The sequence below is a fragment of the Poecile atricapillus genome, chromosome 1, assembly GCF_030490865.1.
Source record: "Poecile atricapillus isolate bPoeAtr1 chromosome 1, bPoeAtr1.hap1, whole genome shotgun sequence".
NCBI classification, from domain to species: Eukaryota; Metazoa; Chordata; class Aves; order Passeriformes; family Paridae; genus Poecile; species Poecile atricapillus.
This window is the reverse complement of record NC_081249.1, coordinates 101,457,204-101,482,628: the sequence shown is the minus strand read 5'-3', so window position 1 is coordinate 101,482,628 and position 25,425 is coordinate 101,457,204. Positions and strand designations below refer to the sequence as shown.

At 34.5% G+C, this 25,425-nt stretch overlaps 1 protein-coding gene across 1 annotated transcript in view; it reads right to left on the bottom strand.

The window, feature by feature from the left end:
• The window catches only part of NCAM2 (neural cell adhesion molecule 2), a 151,141-nt gene that overhangs the window by 99,252 nt on the left and 26,464 nt on the right, over window positions 1-25,425 (bottom strand). Inside the window, exons 7-8 of the mRNA XM_058848801.1 lie at window positions 23,094-23,254; window positions 14,686-14,831 (exon numbers count right to left, since the gene is read on the bottom strand). Coding sequence (XP_058704784.1) covers window positions 14,686-14,831; window positions 23,094-23,254 — 307 coding nt within the window. The remainder of the gene's footprint in view (window positions 1-14,685; window positions 14,832-23,093; window positions 23,255-25,425) is intronic.

Genomic DNA, 25,425 nt, shown 5'->3' with positions numbered 1-25,425 from the left:
CTTGTGTTAAAATTGCTTACTAAATCAAAATTTCTAAAATGTGTTCTTCTATTTTGCTTATAATGCACATTATACTGTGGCTTGTTAAGAAACAGTTTAAAATGTTCCATTCCCTGAGTCTATTCTGCAGATGGATGGGTGTACCAATTCATCATTTATTTCTTTTACAAACATGGTTCAATATCTGATTAAAAATATACTGATAGGCTGACATTCCTGAAGAAACACACGAAAGAAAACGGAAGTGCAAATACACACAAAGGAAATTCCATTAACAAAGAAACAACTAATTAAATAAACAAATAAATGAAAGGAAATGTTTTGATGCAGCCGTCTCTATCTGTAAGGTGATTCCCAGAATATGTGGGAGATCACCACATGCAAATCAAAACACCAGTTATTATGGTAAAGTTTCACAAGGACTTCAAAAACACTGGTGTGGCTGTATTATGTATCTTTATGGTACAAATTAGAAAAGAGAGATCTGGGTAAATGATTCAAGAACATGTTGTGATGACACAAAAAAAGCACAATTACAGTGCAGTTGAGTATGGCAAAGGGCAATGAAGAAACTGGGACAAAAATTGAATATGCAACGTTACCTGGAGCAAATACTGAAGCCACACTATCTACATTTTTCTGTTCTTGCAAAAGACATTATTAAAAACAGGATAAACTGACAAAGCAGAACTTTCTAACCATTGGTAATGCCTTTCTGGGATTAATTTCTCTCCTGTGCTAATTATGGAGAACACACATTAGTACTATGTCTGGCACCATAACATACCAAAACATGAAGAGAAAGAAACACATGTAGGGGAACACTACATCTGCCCAGTAATTCTTAGGAGAAATCCCCACCAGGAAGAAAGCTTTGGAGCTGCTAATGGGCCAAAACTGAAATATAGATATAATCTCTATAAATTTACAAAGTCAGTAACTCTCAATCCTGCCTGAAATAATAATAGATACCTACAAAAATGGGACATTCTTTTTTTTTCTTTCAAATGTTATAGCATGAGAGATATAGAATCTGCATTTTATTTTATTGCTTAAGAATAATAAAGAGCATAAACGGGACAGAACAAAAACCTAGACAATCAGAATAGTCTCTGTGGCCCAACACTCATGATCTGTGCTAATTCACTGAATTACTCAGTATCTCCTTCCACTATGGAGAATGAACAATCATTGACCTCTCAAAAATTTGAGGCTAAGGCAATCCCATACAGATTTACATATTCTTTGGAAAGACCAATTCTGTTAACAGACCCTTACACTCTTAGACACTGGAAGAATGGTGAAGTCTTCAAAAGCTACAGTTTTGCAGCACTTTAGAAATCATAATAAAATCTTAAGAAATAAATATTTTTCATGGTTAATGTTCATTGGAGTATTTCATAGAAATCATAAATAAAAGTGGGGGCTTAGAGGCTTTGGTAGTGGGGTTTTTTTCGCCCCATAACTTCCTCACCAGCATAAAACTAAAATACAAGTGAAAAAATCTTCAGCAGAGACCTTAAAAAATGTTTTACTTGGGTAAACTCGTTTTGTGATTTTATTCACATAAAAAGTATATTCCCTAACTAGGAAACAGGAATGTCCTTGTATTTTGAATACTGATAACAACCTAGTTCTCTGTTGGTATTTAAAAAAGTATTCTATACAGGTCTGAAAGTAAAACTATCCAAAATGACACCACATAAAAAGTAGCTTCTAGGAAAAAGGTGAAAATTTTCTGCACTTGCAATATTCTTCTAATATATAGTTAAACACAAATGACTTCTATGCTAATTAAAAAAGGAGAGCTATTGCATAATTTGAGTTTTGTGCTACAGGTTCTGTGAAAGTAAATATATATTTTTGGTTTTGATAAAATTATTTTCATACCATACATGTTATTCTACTCCTTGATTTCTTCCATTAGGCTCTTGCTTCCTGAATGTCTTGCATAATTTGTAGTTCCATATGTGAATATTCTCAATATTTCCTGACCTGACTGGTCTGTGCACAGCTTCAAAGTCAAGAAACAGAGCTCCCAAGGCAGTTTTAGAACAATGATAACTGAGTTTCAAGGATTCCACTCTCAGAGAGGATGGGGATGTGATGAGACAATAACATCTACATGAAGACAAGGATAGCTTCTGGAACAGAATAAATTCAGAGTTTTCAATCTGCAAAATTCCACTGCCATTTTAGTAAAATCAGTGTAATTTTTCAGGAGGAGTTTGCTGATCAGAATGCTTAGAAATTGTTGTTCATTTACCAACTGTAGAAAGCTGTACTTGGGCAGAGGTGGATGGTGTGGTTAGTGGATGAGTTTGATTTATCAGCCATTTCTCCAATTCGCACTGAGGAAAAGTAGAACCAAATGAGATCAAGTTGTAGGGCTGCCAAAACTTGCATTTTGAGTTGGCTGAAAACAAGAATGGAAGGTAAGAACAGTTGTAGAAATTGGTGACTCATTTGTAGCTGGATTTTAGTAATATTGCTTGGATGGTTAGAGCAGCTGACTTCCCTCCTAGAGTTTATCATTTGGTTGTCAAAGTACTCCTTCAAACCCTGAAGTCCAAGTGCAAGACTGCAAGCAAAACAATCCCTTCATTTAAAATCTAGACAACTTGAAATATCTTTATTTGTTTTTCTTCTAATATTTAAAGCTCATTAATGAGCAAAGTGTCATCACTGTCCACATTTAAAATCTAACAGGTCAGTTTTGCCTGTCAAATTTACCAAATATATCTTCTAACACTTTGTATACTTTAGTATTATTTTGGATGTGCACTGCATATATTAACCACAGAAAAAATGAATTGGTAGTGGCTTAAAATTGAAACTTTTTTTCTTTTGCAAAACATGGAGCAATATAAAGAGCAGCCACTGTAAGAACTTGTAACTTGAGGAAAAGCTGCAGATACTTTAAATTTCCTGCAAAGGATCTGTTTCAGATGCAGACGATCAAAGATCCTCAAATTGCAGGGGGGAGGATAGAAAAAAATCATAGTTTTTCCTTCTTTGGATCAAATTTTAAAATTTGCCAACTCATTATGTTGTCTTGGTCCTGTTTCCAGTACACATCACTGAATTTTCAAGGAGAAAACAAATACTGATTAATAGAATCATCTCTGGAATTTCACAAATACCAATTTTTAGGAAGTTTTCTGATTTCAGGTTGTGTTCACATCCACATGAGAGGTAACTTGAGGTCATATACTTCAGGCTGATGCTTCTTATATGTGAGATTTAAGCAGATCTTAATTGCCCATGAAAATGTTTCTTGAAGCAGCATGAAAGATAAGAACTTCTGCAACTTGACATTCTGATACTAAATGATGATAAAATTCCAGAAGTCTATTAAATATATGTCACCAGCAATTCCTAGTCTGAAAATCTACCTTTGATGATGAGAGAAAGGGCTGTTAGTCACAACAGCCATCATCGTGTAGAAGCTGATGGAAGCTCCCTTCTGGATTATGGATGGTATATTCACAATATTTCCCATTCTCTTCAGGTAAATGTATTCTATCCATGCACCTGTTGGAGACAGCAGAAAATTCCAGAGTATTGCTATGTGCATATGCCTTAATGTCCAGTGAATTAGAATAATGCTACAGCAGTGTCTTGGACTTCAGTGATTTTTATAGGAGACCTTGCGATATTTTAAAACTTCAGCTTGGTAATTATACATGTCAGCATGCTGCAAATTCCTGAATTTCTAGTAATTTTTTTTTTCCACAAAGAAGAAATTATTGAAGCACCTATTGTATGCAAATCTATAGTGCAGCACCAGGGAAGTCACAAGAAACCCTAATGTTGAAGAAAAAAATACTGTTGATTTGGTTTTCTGTTCAGCTGCAGACACACCAGTTATTTTTATAGAATTCAGATCAGAAATGGCAGCAGGTTCTATGCATGTTGTTAGCAGCATGTACAGCCTCAGGGAAAAAAAAAGTGTTCTTGAATGCTTTGTACAACTTTTTGAAATTATGAATTGATATTTCATTGATTCATGCTGGTATTTCTTTCAAACGAGTCATTATGCAAAGAGATGACACATGAAATCCTGACACCAAACACTTACTAAGACATGAAATGGAAAATTGAACTTCTTTCCTCCATTGGTTTTTACTCAACAATGAATATGCTAGAAAAATATTTAAGACAGAAAAAATGATGAGCATCCATTCAAGATTACTTCTGCTAAAGATGCAAATCCTAGATGTAAATCACAAATCTTAATGATGCAAATCACAAGAAAGAAATGGTTGATGATTTTTAATGGTAAAAATATTAGCATCACATCAAATAAACTTGTGGAGTAGAGCAAGCATTAGTGTCTGCCATGATAAATAACAATAGTAACTACAAATGAGTGTTTATAAGTAAAGAAGAAATCATACAAATCAGTGCATATGCACTTTGTAATTAGAAATCCTGTTTGACACATAAATACTGTATTTAATGGCTTTATTCCTAAGAATTTTTCTGATCTGAATCTACTCCAACACTGCTATGATGCCATTAAAATAGGTGACTCAAATGGACTCAGGCCAGCAAAATTCTCAGGAAGATGACCTTTAAGTACAATGTTCTTATTCAAAACGGACCCCACATAAAACAGCCACTAAAAATAATGATTTTACAATAAAATAACATTTCAATTTAGACAATCATACCACTGTAGGTGGTTCTTGCATAATTTTAGTGACCAGCAAAGGAAAATTTAAAAAGGAAAGAAACCAAAGAAACCTTTGTCTGGGCACACACGAAGACAAATTTTGTCAACTTACTGCATTACAGAATGGACAAAAATAACTTGAAGCTGAGCCAAGGCATGGTTATGAATTGTTAAGCCTTTCCTACTTTTTTTTTTATTTCTTTAAAGAAAAACAAGCACTGTCAGCCTGCCTCTGGGGTAATTAAAACAAGGAAAGAAAAAGTAGGAAGCTTTTGTATAACAATTTTAACTATAATGTTATTTCCCCCTCTCCCCTTTATTACTTAGATAATTTGAATTAAAATGTTCAAGTTGTTATAACAGAACTAAAAATAACTGCTTGGTTTATTGTGTTTAAACTGATATTACTTGGACCAATAACCAATTCTTAGATATAAACAGGTTGTATACCCCTCCTGCCCCTGAAACTTTGCTGTAATATATGATAACCTTTAAAATTACTACTACTGCAAGAATTTCAAACAGAGCTTAATTCATGTATATATACATTAGTTTCATTTTCACAGAATTCATATTCAAACCTTGACACAGTCTAGATTTAATTCCAGGGATACCTGATGTAGTGAGGGTATGCAGAAAAAAGAAAGAAATGAGAAAAAAAAAAGACAAATCACAAACTGAGGTTCTGGGTTGTTCAGTAGCTGTATGTAGCTTGAGATTCCTCCCCGTTTACTGTAAATTTGATGTATGTTTTACTAAATTATTATGGCTATACAGCAGATAGGAAGTCTGGAAACTGTGCTGAGACAGAGATCTACAGGAGCATCTGTAAGCAACAAGGCTCCCTTAGGGGAAGGAAAGTCATGGAAGGCCTGAAAGAGGCACAGATTGAATCACAAGGTGAAGGGAATTGTCAGCAGGACAGATCCTAACCTCACAGATCACGAAGTCTTTGCTCACAAACCCTGATAATTCTGGAGGGCTTTTTTCAGCTGAAGAAACAAAAGGAAATTACTTCAGTAGGAAGCAAAATGGAGAAAGTGAGGTAACCTGGACATAACTGAAAGAGCATAGGTTTTCAAGTTATCTTATTTAATTGATGTCTTGATATGATTCTCAGTTTCTCTATTTACATGTCTATATTGATAAATATGGATATAAATAAAAGCTTATGCTGGTTATAGCAGCTAAACTGGATGTTTGCTATTACGGAAAAATATTGTGCTACTAGAGTTTGAAATAAGTTGGGAAGCAGAAATTGCAACATGGCAGCACGAGCACTCATATGCCATTCTCCTGGAGAAAGTCTTGTTGAGAAACAAAACCTTTAAGCCAGTCTATTTCCTACTTTCAGTCAGTTTGCAGGATTCCTGACTGCTGTACCCATTAGAAAACTGAATATATTATTCAATTATCGGAAGTTATGTGTTAGTACATCATTGAAGAAATAGATCTGTAACAATACACTATCTGAAGAGACTATGTGGATAAATTAATGACATCTGAAATATTAGTCACAGCTCTAGAATTTTCTGGTATGCAGGTAAATTGGGAGGGAAGATTGGGACCTGTAGGAAAGTAATAATTTTCTGTGTGAGGAAGAAAAGGAGAAGGAAGAGTAAGTAAAGCAAGTAAAAAACAAGGTTATAAAACTTTAACCAAGTTATATAACCTTGAGGATTTTAATGTTATGTATAGGCTATCTATAGGACATATTAAAGCATGTTAGGTGATCTCCTTGCAGTAAAGATTTCCACATGCTATTAATTAATTGAATTTTGTCATAAATGTTACAATTTCATTTCAGAAGCAGGAATTCATCGAAAGGCAAAAAATCATTTTATTGCTAATAACATTATTTATGCAACACTTAGCAATTTTAATAACACAGGCTGAGCTCATGCATAGATGGGAGTTCTTTTGACCATGAATCAAAACTCAGACCTATTTCCCATTTATGTAGTCCTAAGAAATATTGTTTGCTGAATTTTATAAGCTGTCAGTAAGGAGTGGTGCAAAGAGTCTTCACTTTTCCCAATGTACAGAAATAAGACTTCTGCATTATACTTTAGACAAAGTTTCACAGCCTCCTAACTAGGAAGACATTCACTGGTACATAATCATTGTCCTGTTAAACTATCATAATTTCACTGTGTTTGAAATCTGAGAACTGGTATTAGTAGAAAAAATAGTTTGAGTGAACACATGGAGAAATTTCACAGTGAGAATTGGCAGGAAAATATGGGGTTTTTATGAGCAAACTAAAGACATTAATGAATTATTAATAACTAATTATTTCACAGAGCTTAGATTAAAAAAACAAACAAGGGATTGAAAATTGAATACAGGCCTTTGATTTCATCCTGGCTTAGCCAAAATTCTGAGGATTTAAATTCTGCTTATATATACTCAAACTGACTTTCAGGTCAGGAAAACTGCAGACATTTCAATAGCATAAAACACATTTTTGCCAGCATTGCACTTCTGCTTGTGCCACTGATTGCGCTCACTCCCAATGTAGGCAGAATATAGAAAATGCAACATTTCTTAAGAGTCTTGAGAAGGTCCTATGGTACACCAGGGAATAATGACTCCAGCTGACTCCAGGCTCTAAAGCGTGGATGTATTACCTAGTGAATCATCAGGTGCAGATTCTCCATTTCACCAGACAAGCTACAGCTATTTGGAAGTTCTTAAACCATTAGTAAATAACACAAGTCATAGTTAGGCTGAAGCTCATGAAACAACAGTTTGTGTTGTAGAAGAAATGAATGAATGTTCCAATCCAAGCTGCACTGGTATTGCAGAAAATGTTAGTCCATGAAAAGTTCCCTGAGAACTGAATTCTTCATTAGTGTAACAGACCTAGTATCATAACTGATAGCTAAATGCCAAAAAATAGTATTGGTTGGGAAATCAATGCCAATTCCAAGCCTTTAGGGCTTTATTTCAGCCAGTAAATGCAGCACTGCAACCTACAGAAAGTATCCCAAAAATACCTACTTGGTACATAGTTATTGCATAAGCAAATGGATTAAATGGAAAATGGTTTTAAAGCTTTAAATATAAATTAGGTGGGAAAAAGAGCATCCATTTACAGAACAGATAACACATTTGGATTTAAGTTAGTCCATTAAAGAACTGCTTAAATCAGTCATGTTCTTAAATTAATGTATTTCCCTAGGTTTTTTAAGCTTTCAATACAGAAGAGTTAATAAATTTCACGTTTTCTTGCCCTTTGGTTTCCTTTAAATATTCAAGGACTTTGTCTCTGCTTACTTACTGTGTTTACTTTCCCAGTAGAAAGTGATCTAAAAATTTTACTGAAAGGAAAAATGTACAGATATGAGAGAATTCTGAGCTAGTGTAATTCTAGTACAGACAGCCATCCACACAACACGAATACATCTGTCTCTGTGTATGTACAGCCATTTGGGTCTACCCTGAGTAACAGATCCTTTACCTTCTACCCCAAAAGGGGAACAAATCTGAGGACCCCTGGTTGTGTGGCTAATATTTAGTACTGAATTGTCAATACAACAATATCTTAAAATAATTACTAGCTTAATTTTTTGGCTTAATTTATGCATCATTGCAGATCCTGTTACCTAAAGGAGTGTGTGGAGCTCAGACAACTGATTGAGCTACATAAGAACTTGGAAATATCCACACTGGCTCACAATTTTCCTACTTCCTCAGGTCACCTAGGAAAGCTGCTCTTTATTTCTAACTGAATACAATCCTACTCCTCAAAAATCAATCTTCTTGCTCAAACACTGTCACCTCCCAAAACTAGAGACAGATGAAGGAACACCAAAATGTATTCAGATTTCCGTGGATCAGATGGCTCCTGGAATTCTAATAGCCAGTGCTCATATATGGCCCTTTATTTGCTTATGTCACAAGGTATAAACCTCTATATTCTCAGCAGCACTAACTACCTAACATGTAAGTGATCTTGTTGGCCAAGTTCGTTTATTTACCTTCTTCCAGTCACAACATTCTTGCTCTTATTCTTAATATCCTTAAAACGTGAAGTCCACTAAAACACATTTGGGGCTTAAAATAGGAGAGAACTTTGATGCCTGATTGAATTGTTTGCAAAGCATTTCAATTGCATAATCAAATGCAATTATGGCTGGCTACATAAATTGTTCTGGTTTACAGGCCTGTGCCAATATTGCAACAGCAAAAACATTCTATGATATTGTAAGTAGGAAGTTTTCAAACAGTATGTAGGTGAAACAGGTTATAACAATTTTCTCCAATACAGCAAAGAGATTGGCCTTGTATATTTCTCAGCTATTCAAAGGTGAATTATTCACAAAGGGAAGGATTTGGATAGCTCAGAAAAATAAATATATTTCCTGGAATCAATTAAAATACCCTAGAAACATCACTGTTTTCTGTGATTAATTTCAAATAAAGACCTGATCCTTGATGAGCAAGTATTTAACAGGGCTCACATTTCAAAGAGAAAGACAACATATTTCACTGACACTGTAAGACTGCTTCTTTATGTGACAAGAAAACCAACATAAACAGGGAGTAAAAAAAATCAGATTATTTTTATTACCATTTGTAATAGCTGAAGTGAATAGTGAATAATAGGCTTGTGTGATAGACTGGCATTTAAAAAAACAAAGAGAACATCTAAGGAAGTTAAAACTGCTGGAGGCTGATGGGAGTTTTTCTCCTGGCCAATAACTAACCATTTCGAGAACTGACAGTAGTTTTAACCATTGAAAAGTGAGATCAACCTGTGAACACCACCTTAAGACCTAAGCCTGGGAATTTCTTTGTCTCTGTTTCCTGGCTGTGAAAGGTAACAGAGCTCCGGCTGGCCTCCCGTTCCCTGCCCAGCCCATGGGGCCCGGGCAGGGGCTGGGCTGGGCCCAGCAGCTCCCAGCTGGGAGATGGGGCCTGTGGGGCTTGTCCCGGGCTCTGGCCGGGCCAGGGCGGTCCCTGGCTCGGCTGCAGTTTTTGCTGTGACTGAATTCACCAGAGACTGCCGAGTAAAGAAAGGAAAAAGCTCTTGACCTGCGGCAAGCTGAAACAGCGACCACACTCTCCAGAGCAGCCATGAAGAATCTTCTATCGCAGACAGCTCCAGCTGCTGCTCCAGCAGAGATCACAGAACCATCTACAAAAGCCTGGGCAAGATTTTAACTCTTTCACTGATGAGACTTGCAGATTAATCTTTTTTTTTCCAGAGAGAGATAAGAAGAGAGAGTGATCAACTGGTAAAGAGACAACATAAACTATCAAAGACAGTGAATAAAAGAATTTAGCTTCAGATGGGGAGAGAAAAAAAGGAGATGCTTTAATAAACTGAAATATTCTTTTGCTAAAACTATAGAGAAGGACAAAAGTGTTCTGAAAAACTCCTTTAATTCATGATAGAGTATTTTGGGGGAATGGAGTATTTCAAAGTGTGGATCTAAGCAAATGGTGAAGTAGTTGTGATCTTATGTGATGCTGGAGCAGAAACGAAGAAGTGATAGTTGTTGAAAATTTGTGGCCCTTAAGAGGCAGAGAGAAAACTTCTGTTTCCAGAGAGGCTCACAAAAACAGATGAAAAGAACTTTTGCCTTTGAATAACTCATCCTTAAAATGACACCAATAGACTCATGACCCATAACACACCTCAGAGTGGTGTGAAATGGGAGGAGAGAACTGATGGCAGAGTTTTCTGGGCGGCTGGCATCAGAGAAATGGAAAACCATAGGAAAATGGTTTTCTTGTGAAAAACTCCATAGATTAGCAGAAGAGAACTTCTTTTTCTCTACAAAGACTGATGAAGAGACTGTAGCAAAGTTGGGACTGTTTTAACCACCAAGGTATTTTTTATCTCTGTGTTGTCATGTGAACGAGAAAATGGTTGGGTAGTGGGGAAAAAGGGTTTCTGGAAGTTTTATTCTGGTGTTCTTATTCTTGTAGTTTTGTTAATAAACTTTCTTTGTTCCTTTTAAGTTTTAAGCCTGTTTTGCTGTTGTTCTAATCCATATCTCACAGCAAGAAATGGGTAAGTTTTCTAGTGATTTTTAGCTAATGCTTTAAAACCACGACAGCTTGGGAGAAAATAAATAAAAAGACTACCTTTGCCTTTTGCCTGATCATGAAAACTATGAAAAACTCTAAAAGCTCCAAATATTTATGATTTGCATGTCAATGCAAAGTAAATTCAGACTTGGAAAATAACTTAAATATTAGTCTGAATTCTGCAATATTTAGAAACAATGTCACAGGAAATTTCATGGGGAGAACCAGGTTATTATTGCAACAGAAGAAAGCAGAATTCAAACTGTTTCTGCAGTGTTCATTATAAAATTAAAAATAATGGGTTTGGCTCTCTTTGAGGGTACAAGGAGAATAGTATAAGGTATTTAAGAGACAATCACTAAGTCTGTATGTAATAGAGTACAGTAAAAAATAAAGTCCAGTAAGTATAAAATCCTATCTTAAATCCAACATACAAGTTGCAACTGGGACTTCTTTCAGTCATTCATTTTATGTGTTTAGATCATAAATTCCTCAGGGTATGCAGCATGTACCTCTTTGGACACATGCTGCATACAGAGGAGCCACTATCTCATATCAAGCCCCATCTGTTATTGTGCTTTTTATTCCAAAACAGGGCTTGAAATGGTAATTACAAATAACATTGATCAGTATTCTTATTTCTGCTAGAGTGAGATACTATGAAAGTGGGGCCCTCACACTTCTGCAGTATACACAGGAATCAGTGACAATTTTGCTTCAGTGATCGAGATGAGCTGTCCTTCAGGGACATGTGTAGAGATGTATGTGCGCATCCAAAATCTATTTCATAACTGATTATGCCAAATCAAATCAAATCAAATCACTATCTTTCCTTCTGTTCTATAAAAAAGCAACCCTTCTCCTGCCTCCTCTTTTTACTGGGAAAAGGGCCAGGCCTGCTGGATGCACAGTGGTCTGCGGGAATGTGCCATTTCAAATCCCAGCTGAAAGGGGCACAGCCAGGTTGGCACATCAGTGCAAGGACAGGTGGTGCTGGGGAGTCGGGGAATGGAAGGATAGAGGCAGAGTACGTGCACCAAGCGGAGAGCTTTAGCTTGACACTGAAACAGCAGATGAAGCCGTGGCCTTGGACTAAGCTTCCATTTCCATTTTTACACCTTTAATGGTGAGACAAACACCTTCCAGCACACATTGCCATTCATTTATTCAACCTCACCCAACCCCCATATATTTATGGGCTATTCAACCATAGAAGGACTACAGAGCTCATCTAATGTGACCTCTTGGAAAACTTTTCATTTAACTTTCAAGAGAAGTCAGAGGAAAGACAAAGACCCCTTTATTTCATATTCTTAATGAAAGAGAGACCACACACTGTGTGGTAGATTGTTCTAAGAGCTAAATGATAAAAGGAGAGAGGAAAGGCTTCTTTGCTTCTGGTTTGAACTCACTTGGCTTCAACTTTCAAATACACACTTCTGAGGTACTGAAAATCCTTTATCAAAGCTGTGTTTTCCAAAGAGATAATTATAGAGCTCATACTCATTAATATTATCCTCCTTAAACACAGCTGGGTTACTTCTTTGATCTATGACTTTGGTGCATATTTTCCATGCTTTTGGACACAATAAATTCAAAACTCAGGAAGATCTATGTCCCAGTTAGAAGATCTATCATTAGACAGAAAACATTTTGAATCCATGCATGCTCAGAATGATCTTGCATTCACAGTCTTCCTTATCCATATGAGGTACATTTACATTTTAGCAAATAAGAACGATATGATTGAGGAAATTAACCTTACATACTAATGTTAATAAAAGTAAAATTTAAAAAATAAGAACAGCACTTTATGTGTTCTTTTAATAATTATGTCAATATTATTGCTTGAGCAGTTTTTCCATCTTCTGTAGAAAAGCTCATCCCCTAACAATACTCTTAATTCAACAGAAATGATGAATAAAATGCAGATGATGTAAAAACTGGCCCAAAAATTCAAACTATTAATCCCTTTAATAAAGACCATCACTTTTATGTTTATGCATAATTTATGTTGTTGCATAAATTACTTGCATAATATTTTAAAATTTGTTACATATAAGTAATATTTTCAATTGAAGACTCTGTTCTATGTTGCTTCCCCTCGATTTCTTCAATTCACCTTTTCTTTCTTTTTCTGTGTGCAAAACACTGCTTTATTATTTAACCGCTATTCAATAACTTAATCACTGCCAGTTTTGTTCCCTATTCACCTAATTTGGTAGGAAAGCACAAGCCAAGCTTTTGGCAACCCAGAGCAGGAAGGCCACGGGGCAAATGTAGCAGCATATTTTATAGGTCAAGGACATATTCAGTATTTCAGAACATTCCATTCAAGATTCAGCAAAAATTCCCATGAGCAATACACAGAGGTCTTTCTTTGGCAAGAACAAAGGAAACCACATAACTGTATTTATTCTCATTCTTTTTATCTTCCACAGAGAGTCTGTCAGCACACCAGTAGGAAGTGAATGTAGATTTTCATTTGGTTGGGTTGTCACTGTTACTGAGTTGAACCACAATTCAGAGAATACTCCAGCAACATGTCAGTTTAACCACCTGCAGCTGGAATTAAGAATATTAGACTGTCTTATACAAGCAGTAGATAAATTTCAGGTTGTAACAGCACCAACATTTTTGAGCTTCTTTCTGCTATTTTCTCTCATTTTCAATATCCTTTATAGAAAGTTATTTTGGGAACACTTCAAACATAAATGAGTGGCTAACATTTGTAACCTTTGAACAAAGCATAGTCTTTGCAAGTCAGAAAGATGACCTTTAACTTGATATATTTAAGGAAGAGAGAAACTGCTTTGTCTTAATGCAAAACAATTAGAAAAAATAGTATATAAATACTGCTATATTGCTCCAAAGTGGAAATCACTGAAAAGGAAAATGGTAGACAGAGCTTCACATAAACTGCTTCAGTTCCAGGAAAGGTCAAGTCAGAGACTAGACTAGACCAGACCTTCTCCTTTAGAACATAAATGAAAGTACATAATTCCTTAATATACAGCAATTCCCTATAAACTAAGCAAATTACTATGTATCTAATTCCCTTTGTGGCATGATTGCTATCAAGGTTTTCAACTGTGTGTGTGTGTGTTTTTAAGCGACAGCTATGAATATGCAAGAAGAAGGTATTTTGCTACATAATTATCTAGAGTAAAAAGTATGAATTAGTTATCCAGAACAATGGTATCTCTTACTTCAACCTCTGAAGAGAAACTCTGTAGTCTATGTCAGGAAATTAAGAAGAAGATGCTTGCTCAAATACTAAAATAATTATTAAAAAAGGGAAAAAGAATAAGAACTCTGTAGAAACACAGCTTGCTATAAGCATGGTTAGGAATTGCATTGCACCATTCCCTTTTCATTTCACCATTCCACCTAATTACAGCTCTTTTTCCCACACTGACTTTCTCCATTTTCATACTGCAATGTTTCTCTACTCAACTTACTTTTGTAATAAAATATTAAAATGGGGAGACAAAATGGGAAAATAGTCTCAGTTTTTCCTCTGTGAAAGGAAAAAAACAGGAACAAAAAAAGGAGCAATTTGAAATAAAGAACTACAAAGTATTCAGGTTTTTAAAATTTAGAATATCTTTAAGCTCCACTGTATTTTAAGGATTACTGGAAAGAATCCAAATATTCTGAAGAAGGGCTATGTGTAGCCATAATGATCAAGATGAAATTGAAACCATTAGTAGGGATTGTGTATGACAATTTAAGCTACAGAGATGAATTGCCTCTCAGCATCTAATTGCTCTTTTTTCTTTTTTTTTTAATTTAAAATTTAGAATCTCCATGTCTCTCTTGCTGCCTTAGAAAATAGCAATTCCTTCTAATTCCAGAGGAATCTAGAATTAATCTGTCTCTAAATTATTTTTCTGCTTACAAGAATAAGAAGATTAGTCAGACAATACATATATAGACATTTTATACATTAGAGGTAGATTTACCTTGTCACCTTCAGAGAAAGTCATTCCATCAATGGCCCTTTTCCAAGTAATCTCTGGGACAGGTTCTCCTTCTGCTTCACAGATGAGTGTTGCTTTCCCATTCTCAAAGGTGGTTTCATTTTTGAGTTGTATTATTTGAGGCTGCACTGTTAAAAATACAAATTGCATTACTGATCCTGCACAAAGAATGTCATATCAAAATCTATCTTTAAAACCACTTTTGTATTTTTTTTTTATTTTTTTTTTTTTTAGGGTTAACTAAAGTTTAATGTTACTATCTATAAAAGCAATTAACTTTTTGGATCTCAAGCTGCACAGCAACCATTTCTGTATGCCCCGAGCTGGACATGCTTCTCCCTTTCCGGGGTAGTGTAGTGTGGGTCCTAGCTGGTCTGGCTTGGTGGCTGTGTTTGTGTGCTTTTTTCCCCTTAGGAACCAGCTATCCAGGAGCCTGTGGAGTCTCCCTCCCTGGAGATAACCAAAACCCAGATAGAATTGTCTCGTGATGTCTACTCCATCTGACTGTGAACTAGATGGTCTCCAGAGGTGTTTTCCTATCTCAGGCATTCTTTGATTTTATAATAACCCGTGTTTGTCTTCAAACGCATATTATTCAGGAAAAAAAATATGAATTATTACCATTCTTTGATTTTGATCTTTAGCAATGTTTCACTGGCCTACATAAATTAGAGACTTTAACAAAATCCCCCAGCAATAAACACATTTCACAGGTATTAACACTATGGAGAACTGAAGAGTCCTGTGATACAAAGGTACTCATCCTTACTTACCAAGTAAACCGGTGGTAAGATACGTTTTAAAAAATCCAGATATTGTTTGCATTCTTCAAATCATTCAACTTTATAGCCTCAATTACATAGCAGCTACGTCTTTCAATCTATACTATACCTTATCAGGTTATTTGTACATACAATATAATTTCTGGTTGCATGTAAATACTTTTACATTGAGGATTTATCTGTACAATATCACACAAGAACTCTGTATTAGTACTGTGCATAGAATGTTACTCTCTTCCATGACATTCAAGTATCTTCATTAAAATTTTTTTGGTCCTATATATTACCTCATATGTAATGATTATTAAGTTTCTCTGAACCTATTCCTGTCATACATTGAAAAAGACACTCGTCCCCCTGGAAAACCCAACATGTAATCCTTTAATAAGAATATGATTCAATATGTTTGCACCCAAAAGCAGTGAATGAAATTTACATGAGTGAATCAAAATTGGGCAGCTCTTAAGGTTGACTTCATCAACTTTAAGTACATTTGTTGAAAGCAATGTATTTTCTAAATAGCTTTTCTGAGCTTGGCTTTTGAGGAAGCACTACTATAGTGCACTCCTTATGAAACAAAACAAAGAAATGTTTTCTAATGGAGTTACTGAAGTGTGTGCCATGCAGAAGAGAAATATTGGCTTATGTTCATGCACCAAAATGGGAAAGATAATCATTAAGGTTGGAATGGACACCAGGAGGGCTTCTTGACCAACCCCCTCATGAACACAGCATCAACAGACCCTGTTCAGGTCAGATTGCTCAGGGATTTGTCAAGCACTATCTTGAAAAATGTCAAGAACAGAGACTAGACAACCTTTCAGCAGCCTATTGCAGTGCCTGGCTGTGCTAGTGAGGTTTCTTTTCCTTATGTCCAATCTCCTGCTTCATTTATGACTCATTTATAAGCGTTGTCTCACAGATGCTACATTCAGCATCATGAAGAAGAACAATAAAAACAGGTTCAAACTTGCTATCTGTAGGCACATAACCTACCTTTTATCCATTCCCTCCACACAATTCTCAGTCTCAGTTCTCATTCCTTTCCTCCATATTCATTCTGTTGCTTCTCTACTGTCTCTTCACCCTCGACTATTATGAATAAACTATTGTGTGTTTACTGCATAGAGATGAGAAACAAGTAGCATTTTACCTAAGGGAGCACTGAACTAATATCCTGCTTCATTAATATATAATCTGTGGTGATTGAGATCATGTGAAGGAAGAAAATAGCCTGAATCATCAGGAATTCTTGAAAAGGCAACTGGATCCAGATTTATTGGATGTAGTAGAAGGCAGCAAGCAAATCATTACATCAGCATATCAATTTGACCAAGAAAATACAAAATTCTTGTGTGATACAAAAAGGGATGTCAGTGGAAGGATCTAAAAAACCCAACCAGAATTAGAGATAAAAGATAATTATGTTAAACTTCAAAATAACTTCAGTTATTACTCTTACTTTCAGGATCATTCAAATGAAATATTTCACCTTGGTACTCAGGCACTCTATTTCTATTGCCACATCACTTGGATACAAAATAATCTGTTCTATCTTTTCATTCCTTTGATTTATCATCATCCCTGGTAAAAAGGAGAGAGCTAGAGCAGACATAAAGTTTTGCTGTTTTTTTTTTTCTCATTGGGATCATACATAGTATTTCATGCCAAAAATTCTCAAAATTTATAATTATTTCCATCAAAATGAGTTTCCCATCTGGGCAACATGACAAACAATGCAATTTGCTCAAGATGATGCATGTTCCAAAGCACAAAAATAATTCTTAACCTTAGACTTATTCCGAATTCCTTTAAGACCGTCTTCAAATGGATCACTACAAGACAAAAAGTTTTAGCTTGACATTTTAGACAAGAGTACCTGACATTTAAAGGAATAAGCACTGATTAATCATCAAATACATCTAGCTGACAGTTATTACTTGGAAGAAGAGAGCTCATATGGGGAATATTATTTAATTAATTCATTTTTGTAGGTCACAACTCATAACTTACTATTGACTAGAAATTTTTACACTGTTTGAATACTTTTCAATGACATTTTGGACATTGAAAAATATTAAAATACATTTGTGTACATGTAAATAAAACTATTTGAAAATGCCAAGACTTGTATTGACAGAAATACTGAAACAGTAATTTCCCCCACCTTCCCACCTCCAATTTTTTAACTGTTCTTTCTAAATTGATAAGGTCATTCTCAAACTGAATTGATATTTGCTTTTTGTATTCTAGAAAAATATGAAGCAAAAAAAAATAGAGAGCCTCAGAATGCAAATTTAGAAAACCTTCAGGGTTTTTCTGCTTTCTTCACTCAAAAATATTGAAATATAGATGTTGTGAGGTAGTTGAAACAATTGAAAGCTAAATGACCTGGCTCAAATGAAAGAATGCTTGAATATAGAAAGGAGCTAAACTTCATTAAAATTATTTAAGGCAAGGAGCTATTATTACTAGACATGCACTGTTAAATATAAACAGAGTGATGATGCCAAATAAAGAAGCAACATTTATTTATGTTTCTTTTCTGAGCCAAGAAGGCTGGTTTTAAGTTTTCTACTACTTCCTCAGTAAACAAGTTGCTCTCAGATTCCTTCCTTGGACTATTTTGGATTTGTCTCATTGCTGTGTACGTACAGCCTCCCCACAAAGCTTTTGATGAACACAGCAGTCTGACTACAACCAGTTTCTTGGAAAAGGTACACAATTTAATGAATTCAGAGTTTTACTCATACCTTAACAAAGAGTTTCATCAGACGTGGGAAGCAACACATATAAGCTTGAGCTAATCCTGCTTATGTTTCATCTAAAGAATTATTTTTAATAGTTTGATATTGACACAAGCCTGGTTCTACTGGTGAGAGGCCTAGTGTGTGTCTGTATGGCTGCCTGATTAATCTCTTGATTAATATATGCCAGGAGGAATCATACCTTCCTGCTGTCCTCCTGCACAGACACCTTTGAGTCAGGTGGCAAAATTGCAACCCGTCCTCATGGAAACTCCTGGTACAGTTTGAACTTAAGGAACATGCTAGAGCCCAACATGGAAATATCTAAGAAGGAGATTTCAGAAATTTTATTCTTTATATGGTAAGGATTCACACATATACCAGAATGAAACGCTAACCTGACTTAGTGCACCATAAACTGACTCTCTCTTTTTGGATGGTATTATTGAAATATGTCAAAATACTATTACTACTCACACTCAGAGGGGTGTATGACTTGCCTTCTTGGAAAACTGTCCTCACTGTCTTTACAGATTGAATATTTTTTATTTTAGAGAGTAGAAGTATTCCAAAAAGGTGAAGTAATAAGGATGAAAAAGGAATGCAGAAAACATGTGAGCTTTTAACATTCCATCTGTGAGTTGTACTTTGTGAAGCCGCAGCTGGTGGCCTTTATAATATCTGGGAGGAGCAGGTACACATAGCTGCATAGACAGACCCATGGGAGTCTCCTTCTAGAGGTATCAGTGAACTTAAATGAAAAGTTTCCACATATGTATAGAATAACATCTCATGACAAACAAAATGAACCACAAAAGACATATTAAAACATATATAAATCTGCTTACTATGCCCCAAAAAATTTATTAAGGTATGCTCCAGGCACTGTAAAAAGGACAGCATTAAGACTGAAAATAAGGGAAAAATTTAGACAATGCCTCACCCCAATCTCAGAGGCACAAAACAGTCTTTTTGGTTCCAAGATGAATGGATTTTGAAGGACTAAATTAACATAAAATTTTTATTTTTAGCATTTGGAAGAAACTCAAGAAAGATAAGATAGGAAAGGAGAGTTCCATAATATTTCTTCCTATCTGGCAGAAGACAAAAAATATATTAATAATAGCATATAGTTTCTCAATAAAAATTGCATTGAACACAGCTGAAAAAACTTTTCCACTATTCAGATTATAGTTAAAAAGGCATCAAGAAAAAAAAATAGTATGTATTTAAACTGTTTTTTCATTACATTTTTTGTATTATTATTATTATTTGTATTATTTAGATTATATTTTTTGTATTAAGTACAAAGTGTCTTTTGTAATACTTTTTGAGAAATCCCCACATTTGATTTTCGTGAAGTCATTTCTTTGGACCCACTGAAATGCCAATGAAATACTTTCATAATAAAATATTAATCATACTGCCCGCTCACTGATTATGTAGGGAAACCACTTATATAATGGATAACTTCAAACTAACTTATGCTAGAATTCCCTCTCATGTTTTTTTGTCAATTCTGATTAAAGAAATATTTTTTCTTTCTATGAAAATAAATTATAAAACATATAGATGTAGCTCTCTGTGGCCTAAATACAGAAAGCTGAATACTTGCTGAAAAGCTCAGCTCTAAGCATCGTCAAATTGTATAAGCACACATTTGAGTGACAAAGAAGTAGAAATAAGCAACTAGAGTAAAAAAAATGAAAGTCTTAGGAATATAAACACTATTTGTATTAAGCATGAATATATCTTTAATTAAAGCTAATTTTGTTTCATTTAGTCTAATTATATTTTTTATTCTAACATAAATGAAGACTACTGCCATCACCTTGGAGAAGGAATGATGAAGAAATGAATGTTTACTTTGGAGAAAGTAAGAAGATGTAGGAAGCTTCTACATGAAGGAATGAAGGAATGAAGGAATTTATTGACTTTTCTCAAATCAACAAGCAGTTGATTTAAGAACATAACTTATTATGTTATTTTTGGAAATTTTTTTGGGTTGTCCATAGATGTAAAAATGTGCTATTTCTTAAGTGAAAATGATAATTTAGATGTATATAAACACACATATTTATAAACATGGCTAGATACTACTTAAAAAAAAAAAAAAAGAAAAAAAAAAAAAGAAAAAATAGAGTGGAACATTGTAAGTGGAAGAGATAGCTACCATATAGAGATAAATACAAAAAACACACTTTTAAAGAATTCATGGATGAGCACCTATAGTTTCAAGCTGTTCATCAGTAGACATAAATGAATTTGAATTAAAAACCTTAGCACAAGTTCTAATTATTAATCAAGATGAGATCTTTTAGATAGTAATTGCTAATGACACAGAAAAGAGCTGTGGCAGATAAGAGGGTGACAGACAGAGATAATCAAATCGTATCAAGAAAGACAGACAGATTTTTTTCTCTCTTCAGAACAAAGTACTAATACAGATGAACTGCGGAGGGCAGGGTATGTGCCTATAGGTTTCCACACATATATCAGAGCTGCAGAAAAACTGTCAGAGTAAGGATTTTATATCAGAATTAAATAGTCTTTTTAGCATTGATACTGAAAAAAGCCCCAAAGTTAAACTAAAGAATCCAGGTCATGCATGGAAACTAAATATGTAGCTATTGCATGGCACTCAGATGGGCATGTCTATCCAAAAGTCCTACATTCGAGAAAGTTTAAGTGCTGAATTCTATAATGTTACTGTTATTTTTATTGCATTATGGTGGTATTACTGTTATTACGAGTTTCCACACTGCCAGAGCCATGTTGTAGAAACAGTATTCGTTGCCCTAAGGAGTTTGCATTGTAAATTAAAATTAAAGATTGCAGACATATGAGACAAATAAGCTAATGAAGTGGGAGAGAAAAATGCAATTTAATAGGTCAATTTAACATAAACTAGTTGTTTGTGTATTATTTAGCTATAATAAACAGCCATCTGCCTTGCCATTTTCAGACTGCTTGTTTTGACACATTTAATGGAAAAAGATAAGTAGTTGTTGGCTGTATATATGACTGGGGGTTTAATCTGTGTGAAAGAGATAAAAGTAAAGTTTATTGTAGGAGAAATTAAAACCCCTCTCCACTACAAATTAGCTATGACCACTTAGAACAGAGATGTGGGAGATGCTCTAGAGAGTTCTGTGGAAACTTAAACAATAGAAATTATTTTCCGTACAAGAAAGGACGTTAGAAATTCAGGAGTTTAGGATGTCATGAAAACATTAAGGATGTGTAGATTCATAATGTATTCAACCAACTATTTTTATATATTTTATTATATCCATTAAAACATTAGGATTTAGCTTTCCATGGAGTCCCCAGAAAAGTAGTTGCTAAAAGATGAAAAAATATATACAGGAGGTCTGCACTTAGTCTGGTGTCTCCTTTTCCCTATCCATTTCATTAAAAAACTTCCTTGCTGTAGGCAAGAACCAAGAAAATTTCAGGCACACTTAAAATTGAATAACACAAACTTGAATAATGCACACATTTATTTCTGACTGAAACTTCCCTAAATTAATATCAAAATTTGAAAGTAATTTCTATTCCTTCAATTTATTTTTTTTTTAAAGTTTGGAAATACACTTTAAAGAAATATTTCTGTTTTACAAACCAAGATGCTATACTTCTTGAGGCTGGGATAAAATTTAAGATTTTATCTCATCTTCTTTCCTTTGAAAAGAAATTGAGAATAACTCACAAGTACCTAAGAGCAACAGCCCAATGGTTAGGCAATCTACCTGAAGTACAGAGCTGGAGACAACACTTCATGAGAGTTTCTCAAAGAGGAGACAGTGGGATGCTTGAGAACACAACCATGTTCACCTGACACCATGACTTCAGCCTCAGGCTTCCAGACCCCAAATGCCAGCATTATATAATCCAACATCTACCCTAGTCAATGTAAATTATCAGATTACTCTCTCCCGTTAGAACACTTTAACTTTTATAAATTATTTTTACCTTTAGCTGGGAATTAATGCTAAACATTAAATATTTATTTATTTATTTTTTAAGTGGGAAGTTAATTTCCTCTGTCCTAAGTATGGCATTTAACTGTTCAAATAGAAATTATTTTCTGTATAATACAAGATATATTTAATGCAAAAAAATCCAACACATTCATTTTTGTAGGTTTTTCATAAATAAGTTACAGCATTTTTCTTGCACAGTGATTCTGAGGGATGTTTTTTACATTCTCACAAATATCCACTCTTACTAGGTTATATTTTAACAAAAATTCAAATAAATTATCAGTTCTATGTAAAGGAGGGAATCATTAACACGGTTGGAATGGTTCGTGAGCATAGAAAGAGAAGTAAGAGTTTTGAGTTTATTACTTTTGTCCTTTGAAACTCAGGGCACACAATATTTTTGTAACTATGTCTGCAATTGTGCACTTAAAAAATAGAAGTCAAGCAAGGAAAATTAAAGAAAAAAACCAGGAAAATCTCTGCATGGCACTGCATTACCAAAAACCCTCACTTCTTAGAAGGCAAAATAGCCTGTTTTTCCCCCTTTTAGAATTTCCCCCTCTCTCCTCTTGGTTTTCTTGCAAGCAGTCAACTTCTAAATGAAAACCAGAAAGAATTAACTATTTAACACTCCTTTGTACTGCATGTGAGTAGCAGAAAAGCAAATGCTGAAGATAAGCTTTTCAAAATGAAATTCAGATGTAAAGGTTTAAGTAGCCAGCAGGGAGAAAAGAAGATGTAAAATCTTACAGAAAGCATTTTGCTGCATCAGTAGGCACCTTACAGAAATACTATTTCACTGAAAATTGTGAACACCTATTTCCTTACTGTTTACATTTTAAAAGGTAAGATGGACCATATTATGCAGCACTTACCAAAAACTTGAAGGAATGTCTGTTTTTTGTCATTTCCTGCTTTGTTTTTAGCATTACAGATATAAGGACCCGCATCAATATTTTTTATATCTCTTATTGTGAGTTGTGTATTGCTTCCTCTCAGGACATATTTTTCATTTTCCTCAATAAGTTTACCGTTCCTAAAAAAAAAAATAAAAATATATATATATATAGATATAAAAATCAGCCATTACATTCCAGTAACAATGTACTATGGAAGCATCAATACACAGAAAACAATATTTGAGGGAAGAGACTGCTATTACACCAGCCTCAAAAATCACAATTTAATTGTCAGGTTAATATATAAATATGCATTAGAAATACTATAGTGCCTTTATTCTTCAATGTTCAATACTGACCAAATGTTAGAAAAATGGTTGTGAATAGGATTCTAACATATGGCTTACACTTTAGGAAGGGCATAAGGAAATTGGTTATATATTGTGTGTGAGAAATTATTAAAACTATTAAAAGCATATTTTTCAAGTGTAACTGCTGCAGTTCACACTAGTAACGATGTAGCAACTTATAAAAAAAAAAAAAATTACATTCACATAGAACCTGTTGGCACATCAAGAACCCACTCAAATTATTTCCTCTCAGTTGCTGTTGGCTAGCCACAACTTAGCAAGCAGGAATATCTCCAGATGTTAGAATGAGTTGTGACCAGATGGTACAGAAATAATAAAATCTTAAAGCAATTCTGTGTGCTGATTGAGGCTTTACTGGTCCAGTTGAGCACCCTGGCCTACACACAGCTGCTTTTCCAAGAGGGCATTACTCAAACATTATAATCTATTCAATATATTTAGTTTAGGATATTTAAATTTTTTCAAGATTTTTAACAACAATGATTTCCATTTTTTTCTCATATAATGATAAATACATATATTTCATATTTTCCTAAATCATATTTTCTCTAAAAGTGAGGATACTGCTTATTTCTTGGGCGAATCATAACTGTTAGTAGGAGTCCCCTGATAGCTATATAGTTTGCACTTCAGTAACACTTTTTTGTAAATAATTCTAATCCAATTAGTTGCCAACTCAGGACATTGTTATGATACTTGTTCATTTGCCTTCCAAAGAAGATCACAGAAATTGTTTTACAGAACAGGAAAGGCCTAATTTTCACAGAAAACCAAACCAAACCAAAAACAGGACAAACAGAAAGAGCCACCCAAACCCATTACACAACAACAAACAAACAAACAACAACAAAGAAACAGTAACAAAATATTCCAAACAACCCTCTCAGTGACTTCTTTAAGGAGTCAAAAATCTAAATTCAAGGTCAGAATCACAATAATTGATATCCATAGCAGTTTCTCAGTAGAAATGACATAATGAGCATTTCCCTGGACCCTCTAGTGAACATACAGATTCATAGTGATACTGATATTGGAAAAGAGGAAAACATGAATAATATACTTAAAGAGGATTTCTTTTTTAAGATAATTCTAAGTCCTGTCAGCAAAGACCAGGAAATTGATCCAGATAAACTTTAGCAGTGTAAATTATCTCCACAGCTATAAACACTGTTTTCAGTTGGACTATTCACATGAGTAAAGATTTCCAGTTCATGACCTGTAGTTACATTAGGATCTCTTTCTTCAGTCCCGGCTAATTTAATTCCATTGGTGTATTGCCTCTCTGAAGGTTATGCTTTACATTAATGTATGATTAGCTACAATAGAGATAACAGTTCAGTGGAGAATTAATTAAATTCTCTTAGTCCACAAAATATCAACAAAATATATACATATATGAAATAGAACAGCAACTGAACTTTGATGACCTTTCTTCTTGACAAGGTATTTCAAAGTGACTAATTTTTATAAGTGCACTAAAGGATTTTTTGAGAAAAATTGACACATTAGTTCAGGTGCATCCATTTTAAATTGATCAAATCTAAATATCACCAGCACCTGGAAATAAAAATGGTCAACGTAAATTGTTCAAGCTTCACCACATTAGCTACGGTCTTAGAGAGCTAAAAGCTTGAGACTTTTGTTTTGTCCAGCATCTTGTTTACAGTCAACACACAGAGATGAGAGTCCCTTCAATAGTATTGTCACCTGATTTTAAAAATGCAGATATTTTTCATGGCCTCTCTGAAGTTGATCTTTTAAAATCAATTCATTGAAAACCAAAAAGGAAACAAAGGTAGTAAAAATCAAGATAATTTACTTTTAAATTGAGTAAAATAGCAGTGGACTGTAAGACTACCTTTGAAAAGATCCAGATTCTGCCTGCCTTGATAAAGAAACTTCATTAGACTGAATGAGCAAATAACTGGTGGGAGAGC